Source organism: Babylonia areolata, chromosome 22 (assembly GCF_041734735.1).
Source record: "Babylonia areolata isolate BAREFJ2019XMU chromosome 22, ASM4173473v1, whole genome shotgun sequence".
NCBI lineage: Eukaryota > Metazoa > Mollusca > Gastropoda > Neogastropoda > Buccinidae > Babylonia > Babylonia areolata.
Window position 1 is genome coordinate 15,992,033 of NC_134897.1, and position 10,000 is coordinate 16,002,032.

At 45.5% G+C, this 10,000-nt stretch overlaps 1 protein-coding gene across 1 annotated transcript in view; it reads left to right on the forward strand.

Annotated features, from left to right (window-relative positions):
• Positions 1–10,000, forward strand: part of LOC143297046 (chitin synthase chs-2-like) — a 26,225-nt gene that overhangs the window by 9,426 nt on the left and 6,799 nt on the right. Inside the window, exons 5-10 of the mRNA XM_076609215.1 lie at positions 59–212; positions 2,451–2,541; positions 2,584–2,681; positions 3,859–3,994; positions 4,483–4,683; positions 6,049–6,169. Of these exons, the coding sequence (XP_076465330.1) occupies positions 59–212; positions 2,451–2,541; positions 2,584–2,681; positions 3,859–3,994; positions 4,483–4,683; positions 6,049–6,169 (801 nt within the window). The remainder of the gene's footprint in view (positions 1–58; positions 213–2,450; positions 2,542–2,583; positions 2,682–3,858; positions 3,995–4,482; positions 4,684–6,048; positions 6,170–10,000) is intronic.

The window sequence follows — 10,000 nt, forward strand, 5'->3', positions numbered from 1 at the left end:
TCTCACGCTCTGACACCCTCCCCCCCCACACCCTCTTTGAACCCCAAACACATAACAGTGCAGTGCACGAGCGTCCCACGAGCCTTGGAGACCCAGTACGGACCCCCACACCGTACGGGGGTCGTCTGACGTGGATTCTGCCTGGCGGCACCCCTCTGGTGGTTCACATGAAGGACAAAAACAAGATTCGCCACAAGAAGCGCTGGTCACAGGTACGTACCGCCTTGCTTCCAGTGTTCATCGTCATCATTGGTGGGTGTGTTAAAAGAAAGAGTGAAGAAAAGAAAAAGTTGTAAAAAAAGAGGAAGATGGAGGCACCAAAAAGAAAAAAAAAGAAGAAAAAAGAAAAAAGAAAGTGGGAAAAACGTGGAGGATAGAGGCCCCACAAAAAAAGTGGGAAAAGAAAAAAAGGGGAGGATGGAGGCCCCACAAAAAAAGAAAGTGGGAAAAAAGTGGAAGATGGAGGCCCCACACACAAAAAAAGAAAGTGGGAAAAAAGTGGAAGATGGAGGCTCCACAAAAAAGAAAGTGGGAAAAAAGTGGAGGATGGAGGCCCCACAAAAAAGAAAGTGGGAAAAAAGTGGAAGATGGAGGCCCCACACACAAAAAAAAGAAAGTGTGAAAAAAGTGGAAGATGGAGGCTCCACAAAAAAGAAAGTGGGGGTAAAAAGTGGAAGATGGAGGCCCCACACACAAAAAAAAAAGAAAGTGGGAAAAATTGGAGGATGGAGGCCTCACAAAAAAGAAAGTGGGAAAAAAAGCGGAGGATGGAGGCCCCATAAAAAAGAAAGTGGGAAAAAAGTGGAAGATGGAGGCCCCACACACAAAAAAAAGAAAGTGTGAAAAAAGTGGAAGATGGAGGCTCCACAAAAAAGAAAGTGGGGGTAAAAAGTGGAAGATGGAGGCCCCACACACAAAAAAAAAGAAAGTGGGAAATGAAAAAAAGTGGAGGATGGAGGCCCCACAATAAAGAAAGAGGGAAAAAAAGTGGAGGATGGAGGCTCCACAATAAAGAAAGTGGGGGGAAAAGTGGAAGATGGAGGCCCCATAAAAAAGAAAGTGGGGGTAAAAAGTGGAAGATGGAGGCCCCACACACAAAAAAAAAGAAAGTGGGAAAAATTGGAGGATGGAGGCCTCACAAAAAAGAAAGTTGGAAAAAAAGTGGAGGATGGAGGCCCCATAAAAAAGAAAGTGGGAAAAAAAGCGGAGGATGGAGGCCCCATAAAAAAGAAAGTGGGAAAAAAACGGGAGGATGGAGGCCCCACAAAAAAGAAAGTGGGAAAAAAGGGGAGGATGGAGGCCCCATAAAAAAGAAAGTGGGAAAAAAAGCGGAGGATGGAGGCCCCATAAAAAAGAAAGTGGGAAAAAAAGCGGAGGATGGAGGCCCCATAAAAAAGAAAGTGGGAAATGAAAAAAAGTGGAGGATGGAGGCCCCACAATAAAGAAAGTGGGGGGAAAAGTGGAAGATGGAGGCCCCATAAAAAAGAAAGAGGGAAAAAAGTGGAGAATGGAGGTCCCCCCCCCCACACACACACACAAAAGAAAGTGGGAAAAAAAGGGCAGGATGGAGGCCCCATAAAAAAGAAGCAAGATAGTGGACTGTGCTTTGATGACGGCTTTTATTGACTGGATGCTGGTGTACTAGAAAATGTTTGAAAGATGTTTTGATGGGAGTTGTTTTTTTTTTTTTTCGTTTAAGTTGACGCACATCACTAGAGACGGGCCTTGCAAAATCACTGGAAGAGAGAGAGAGACACTGACACTGACACTAGTTTATTAAATAGGTCACAGCCCCTTTCAATGGGGGTTCACAATCGACAGATACATTATTATTTACACGAGGGGAAAAAAATTACATTTGTATATTTTGGACTGCATTCAAGGTCTGGGATCTAAGCTTGAAGGCATAGAAAAGAAATTTCGCAAAGACAAAAATAGTCTCTTCTGGAACTCTCACAAATTCCAGATTATGAATTTCGTAATTGACAATATTCTGTTAATACTTAGATCTTAAGTCTTCATACTTAGGGCACTCAAAAGTGAAGTGAATATCGGTTTCAAGTGAGTTACTGCAAAATGGGCAATTTCAGTTTTCTTGATTCCTTGAATAACGGTATTGTGAACATTAATTTGTGATACTCCCATCCTAAACTGAGCAAGGGTGTTACAATATGTGTTCACCCATAAAACATCCACGTATTTCTCAGCACACACACACACACACACACCCGTCTAATATCACTTCAAGTGGAAAGACGTTAAACTGAAGACAACAACAACAACAACACACACACACACACACACACACAGAGGTGTACGTGTGTACAATTTGTGTGTGTGTGTGTGTGTGTGTGTGTGTGTGTGTGTGTGTGTGTGTGTGTGAGAGAGAGAGAGGGAGAGAGAGAGAGATAAAATACAACTCCCGACACCTTCTCATCTTTTCCCGCCAGGTGATGTACATGTATTACCTGCTGGGTTACAAGATCTTGGCAAACTCAGAACTCCAGGCTGACCCGGAACCGGAATTCGACTCCGTTTCCGGCATCATGAAGAAACACTGCACTTCCGGCAACACGGGGCGAGCCAAGCTGACCTCCTCTGAACTGCGACGAAGACGTGCAGCCTCGCATTTCACCAGGAGCATCATTTTCAACTACGTGTCCGAAGAGGTGCAGATTCAGGTGAGGCTGTATTACTTGTCAGTGAAAGTTCTGTTTAAACAACGCACGAATGCTTAGCTCCAGTTGAACGTCTGCTATTCTGCTTTCGACTCCGCAGGACCTACTTAACTTTCTGACCTTATCAGTGTTTACACTCCCACAAGAAATCTCCGCTCTTCCTCTGACTGTTACCTTTTGAAACTTCCTCGTGTCAATACAAGAACCTATGGTGAACGTTCGTTCTTCTTCGCTGCTCCTCACATCTGGAACAACCTTCCTTATCATATCCGTACATCTGATTCTATTTCTGCTTTTCGCTCATCACTAAAGACTCATCTTTTTAAAACCTATCTATAAGTACTCTCAGCTTCCTTTTCTCCAACACCACCCATGTCAGCTCACTTTGGATGTATGTAGAGTTGGAAAGGGAGAGTGTGAGTGGGGGGAGGGTTTTTGGTTTGAGAAAGAGTGGTCATGAATGTTTTATCAGTATCAGTACCAGTAGCTCAAGGAGGCGTCACTACGTTCGGAAAAATCCATATACGCTACACCACATCTGCCAAGCAGATGCCTGACCAGCAGCGTAACCCAACGCGCTTTGTTAGGCCTTGAGGAATGTTTTATGTAACTTGTAATATTTTTCTTTCATGTAAAGCGCCCTGAGCTCTTAGTGAGAAAGGGCGCCATATAAATGTATATTATTATTATAATGATAATATGGCTTATCCTCGTTCAGAGACAAAGCTCCAAGCGCTTTACAGTTTCAGAGTCATTTTGCACGACAGGCTGCCTTCCTGGGTAGAGCCGACTAAGAGCTGCCATTGAGCGCTCATCATTCATTCTCTCAAGTTTGATTCGGAAAATCAAACTGAGCGTCTGGTCATTCGGATGAGACGATAAACGGAGGTCCCGTGTGCAACACGCACTTGGCGCACCGAAAAAGAACCCACGGCAACGAGAGTGTTGTCCTCTGGCAAAATTATGTAGAAGAAATCCACTCGGATAGGTACACAAATATAAGGCCTGACTAAGCGCGTTGGGTATATGCTGCTGGTCAGGCATCAGCCTAGCAGGTGTGGCATAGCGTGATGTGGAATTGTCCGGACGCAGTGACGCCTTCTAGAGAAACCGAAAGTGAAAGTGACGCCTTCTAGTGACGCCTTCTGACCGAAAGTGAAAGTGAACCCGCAACGTGCAGGCGGAGAACACGTACATTCTAGCTCTGGACGGAGACGTGGACTTCAAGCCGGAAGCCGTCCGTCTCCTGTTGGACAGGATGAAGAAAAACACCAAGGTCGGCGCCGCCTGTGGACGTATACACCCTACGGGGTCAGGTAGGGTGTGTTTGTGTGGGAGGGGGGGGGGGGGGCTTGAGGGTTGGGGGAGGGAGTGGGGGGAGAAGAGAGGGGGAAGGGGGGGCAGAGGTGTTGTGTGCGTGCGCGCGCACGCGTGTGTGTGCGTGTGCGTGTGTGTGTGTGTGTGTGTATGCGGGGCGAAGGTGTTGTATGCGTGTGCGTGCGTGTGTGTGTGTGTGTGTGTGTGTGTGTGTGTGTGTGTGTGTGTGTGTGTGTGTGTGTGTGTGTGTGTGTGTGTGTGTGTGTGTGTGCATACTCTCAATACTACAACTGTTACACTCCAACACTCACACAAACACATACACACATGATTAAACGGCTGAGATAACAGCAATTTTCACTTAAAATACATACATGTAAAAAAGGAGCATAACTGCATGCCCTAGATTTAGTAAAAATTGTAAACTGATGGTCACTCATTGATTGATTGATTGATTGACATGGACACACGGACGGGTGGTCCCCAGGGCCCATCGTGTGGTACCAGAAGTTCGAGTACGCCATCGGCCACTGGCTGCAGAAGGCCACGGAGCACGTGTTCGGGTGCGTGCTGTGTGCCCCTGGCTGCTTCAGCCTCTTCCGGGGGTCGGCACTCATGGACGACAACATCGTCAGGAGGTACGCCACCCGCTCCACCCAGGCTGCCCACTACGTGCAGTACGATCAGGGTGGGTGTAGTGAGTGTGTGTGTGGGGGGTGGGTAGGTGGGTGGGTGGGTTGAGAGAGAGAGAGAGTGTGTGGGGTGGGTGGGTGGGTGAGTGGATAGGTTGGTTGAGGGAGAGAGAAAGAGAGAGAGAGAGTGTGTGTGTGTGTGTGGGGAGGGGGGGGGTCCTGTTTGGAGGTGGGTCTCGCGTGTGGATGGAGGTGGGGTGGTGGGGGTGGGGTTGAGTGTGTGTGTGGGGTGGAGGTAGGGGGGGGGGGTAGTGGTTGTGTGTGTGTGGAGGGGGGGAGGAGGGATTGGAGGTTGTGATGTGTGTGTGTGTGTGTGTGTGTGTGTTATCGTGTGTGTGTGTGTGTGTGTGTGTATGTGTGTGTGTGATGTCGTGTGTGTGTGTGTGTGTGTGTGTGTGTGTGTGTGTGTGTGTGTGTGTTTGTTTGTGTGTGTGTGTATTATCGTGTGTGTGTGTGTGTGTGTGTGTGTGCGTGTGTCTGTGCAGCACGCTGCATACCCTCTTTCCTCGATGACAATGTAACAGCAATGATATCTCTGAAAGGGACATAATCATTTTACCAGACATCTGTAGAAATATACATGTACTCCCTCCCTTTGCCTTCTAACAGAACGCTGAAAATTTTGCGATCATTTTTCTTTGGAAATCAAAGATGGATTGTGGAAAATCTACTCAAACCAATTCTGTGCTGACTTGTCCAATCTTTGATCGTTGTAAAAGCTGCGGTTTACTACGGTCGGATATATATATTAGGCTGCTCAGTGATGGTATGTGTATGTGCGTTTGCATGTGCGTGTGCGTGTGTGTGTGTGTGTGTGTGTTTTGTGTGTGTGTGCGCGTGTGTGTTGTGTGTGTGTGTCTGTGTGTGCGTGTCTGTGTGTTGGTGTGCGCGCGCGCGTATGCATTTGCGTGTACGTTAGTGTGTGTTTGTGCATGTATACGGGATTACATGTGTACAATCGTGTGTGTGTGTGTGTGTGTGTGTGTGTGTGTGTGTGTGTGTGTGTGTGTGTGTGTGTGTGTGTGTGTGTATGTGTGTCTGTCTGGCTGTCTGTGTCTGTGTAAGTGAGTGAGTGAGTGAGTGTGTGTGTGTGTGTGTGTGTGTGTGTGTGTGTGTGTGTGTGTGTTGGTGTGCGTGTGCGCGCATGTATTCGTATGTACGTTAGATTGTGTCTGTGCGTACATACGTGATTGTATGTATACGATCGGGTGTGTGTGTGCGTGTGTGTGCGTGTGTGTGTGAGTGAGTGTGTGTGTGTGTGTGTGTGTGTGTGTGTGTGTGTGTGTGTGTGTGTGTGTGTGTGTGTGTGTGTGTGCGTGTGCGTGCGTGCGTGCGTGTGTGCGTGCGTTTTTTTGACTCAGGAGAGGACCGATGGCTGAGCACACTGCTGTTACAACAAGGGTACCGCATTGACTACGCCGCAGCAGCTGACGCCCTGACCCACGCGCCGGAGACCTTCTCCGAGTTCTTCAACCAGAGGAGGTGACTGTGTTGGCTGGTCACGCTTTGCCATTCGCTCTTCACTCTCTCCATACGAACGGCGAAAGAGACGACGTTAACAGCGTTTCACCCCAATTATCACCATCAAAATATTGCAAGCGGAAGGCTCTTATACTGAAGACGTGAATGTCGACAAAGAATACCACAATTCTGACGACAGAAGCTAAAGGTTGGGTCATTGAGACACCCATTGGACATCCGAGGGGTCTGTGTAGAGGAGAAGAGAGGACTGGCCGTACTGAGTGAGTTAAACTCCTGTAGTTCTGTCTACACTTCTTTGTCAGTTTCTGCATGTCTGATCTCTCTCTCTCTCTCTCTAATAATCAAGACACATTCTGCACATTTTCATTCGCATTGTGAAGTGCCAGAAGCCTCTACGACCGACGCCCAGATGTGCTAGACACGAAGTGATTAGCCCCCAAATAGCTAGCACGCACACTCAAACCATCATTCTGGTGTGGCGCCTTCTCATGGGGCAGAACTGGTGCCACGCTGTGTAACCTGATGTGAAATTGATAAGAGACATGCTTATGGCCATATGGTCTTGGAACCATAAAACAGTCACCTTTTAACAAATCTCACACACAGAATAATGAAAACCTTGAAATATACCATTCACACAACACGCTTGCTAACTTATCTGGTTAGATCTTTAACTCACTCAGTACGGCCAGTCCTCTCTTCTCCTCTACACAGACCCCTCGAATGTCCAGTGGGTGTCTGAATGACCCAACCTTTAGCTTCCGTCGTCAGAATTGTGGTATTCTTTGTCAACATTCACGTCTTCAGTATAAGAGCCTTCCGCTTGCAATATTTGATGATGGTAATTGGGGTGAAACGCTGTTAACGTCGTCTCTTTCGCCGTTCGTATGGAGAGTGTTAAAGGTTGATAACGGGAGTACATACATGATCTCTCCTCTGACTCATTCCTTCCTCTTTGTTCGCTTCCTTCATTCCTTCTGTTTTATGTGAGTACATGCACGATATCTCTCTGAACCCCTTCCTTCTTTCCTTCCTTCCTTGTTCTCTGGCTGCAACTCCCACGTTCACTCGTATGTATACGAGTGGGCTTTTACGTGTATGACCGTTTTTACCCCGCCACGTAGGCAGCCATACTCCGCTTGCGGGGGTGTGCATGCTGGGTATGTTCTTCTTTCCATAACCCACCGAACGCTGACATGGATTACAGGATCTTTAACTCTTTCCATACGAACGGCGAAAGAGACGACGTTAACAGCGTTTCACCCCAATTACTATCATCAAAATATTGCAATCGTAAGGCTCTTATACTGAAGACGTGAATGTTGACAAAGAATACTACAATTCTGACGACGGAAGCTAAAGGTTGGGTCATTCAGACACCCACTGAAAGTCCGAGGGGTCTGTGTAGAGGAGAAGAGAAGAGAGGACTGGCCGTACTGAGTGGGTTAAAGTGCGTATTTGAACTTCTGCTTGCGTATACACACGAAGGGGGTTCAGGCACAATCAGGTTTGCACGTATGTTGACCTGGGAGATCGGAAAAAATCTCCACCCTTTACCCACCAGACGTCGTCACCGAGATTCGAACTCGGAACCCTCAGATTGAAAGTCCAAGGCTTTAACCACTCGGCTGTTGCGCCCGTCTAAGCCACTTCCGTTCTTCTCCTCTCCGCTCTCTCTCCCTTTCTTCTCTGATTTTTTAAGTCTAATATAAGCGCATACGCAATCACTTTTCAAGTTCCGTTTCTCCTCCTCCTCTCTCTTTCTCTTCTCCATTTCTTTAAGTGTAATATAGGTCCATGCGTTCTCTCTTTCCAAACTCCCTCCCGCCTCCCCAACCCCTCTCTGATTGGTTTGTAGTTTCTTACGGGAATGGGAAGAAGGGATACAGACTAGCCAACGCTTTGAATTTCATGCCCAGTTCAAAAGAATATTCAAGGTTGAACCATATGTGGACTGTAAACAGTTACGCTGTTGGAAGATTGCATATGCTCAATTCAGATTCGGTTTTTCACCTATTAACTCTGACAGGTTTCGGTACCGAGCAGATTTATCCCCTCAGCAGATACTATGCCCCATGTATGAGCTTGAAATCGAAGATGAAAACTATGTTTTGTTTGTCTGTCCAGGTTATGCAGCTTTACGCAACGAGTTCTTTCCGGTTGAGTCCGAGACTCATAATTTGCCTGCACTGATGGGAGCTGATGACGACGAGACCGTGTCAAAGCTTTCTCGCTTTCTGTACAAAGTTTTTAAATTGCGCTCAGAGCGTACACGATGAAGTTGGCTACCAATTTGCATCGCAGCATTCCTGTCTGATACTCGTGTTGTTAGTGTGAGTTATCCTCTGCTACGCTTCAGGACAATGTCTGCCTACTTGAACATGATTTGTTTTCCTTTTAACGCTGAATGACCTATCCCCAACTCCCCACTGAAATGAACCTTATGTGTTTCTTCAATAAAACGTCATCATCATCATCATCATCTCTCTCTCTCTCTCTCTCTCACATATACCTATACAAATGAAACTTGAATTCGAAACCTTGCTTTGTATTTGTATAAGTCCTTCAAAAGAAGATCTATACACCTGTTGTGAAATGACAAGAGTGTTGAAATATGCGTGCATGCATATGGTTGACGTGTGTCTGGCGCATAATGTTTCTTGCAAATTACCCCCCTTAAAACAGGGCTGTGGTCTTTGATACAAGGTACAGCAATACTTCATTATCTTCAAAAGAAACTGACGACACGTTTGCTGGTAAAAAAAAAAGCGACATTAAAAACAATAAGTGACTAATTAAATACGTAAATAAAATCACAAACAAACAAACATTCATCCACAAAACACACAGTTTCAGCCAGTTTCAATAAGAACACCGATTCGTTAAAAAAATATGCTTAACTCACTCAGTACAGCCAGTCCTCTCTTCTCCTCTACACAGACCCCTCGGATGTCCAGTGGGTGTCTGAATGACCCAACCTTTAGCTTCCGTCGTCAGAATTGTGGTATTCTTTGTCAACATTCACCTCTTCAGTATAAGAGCCTTCCGCTTGCACTATTTTGATGATGATAATTGGGGTGAAACGCTGTTAACGTCGTCTCTTTCGCCGTTCGTATGGAAAGAGTTAACACAGTGGGTTATCCTGCTCTTACATAAACCATCGTTATCGTTAGCCTGCTCTTAATGAATCGTTATTATCGATAGCCTGTTCTTAAATAAATCATCGTCATCGTTAGCCAGCTCTTAAACAAAACATCACTATCTCAAAATATATCATCATTATCGTTATCCAACCGGTTCTTAGATGAATCATCGTTATCGTTAATCAACTCTTAAACAGATAATCGTTATCGATAGCCTGTTCCGAAATAAATCATAAAAATGAATCATCGTTATCGTTAGCCAGCTCTTAAAATAGATCATCGTTATCGTTAGCCAGCTCTTAAACGAATCATCAGTATCTTAAAATAAAATAAATCATCGTTAGCCAGCTCTTAAATAAAATCATCATGGTCGTTAGCCTGCTCTTCAATGAAATCATCATCATCGTTAGCCAGCTCTTAAAGTAAATCATCGTCATCGTTCGCCACCTCTTAAATAAATCATCAGTATCTTAAAATAAAATCATCGTCAGCCAGCTCTTAAAGTAATCATCATGATGGTTAGCCAGCTCTTGAATAAATAATCATTATCTTGAAATGAATAATCTTAGCCAGCTCTTAAATATGTCATGGTTATCGCTAGCCAGCTCTTAAAACAAACCATCGTCATCCTCACCTCTGGATGTTAAAAAAAAGAAGAAAAAAAAAAGAAAAAAGAAAAACAACAAAC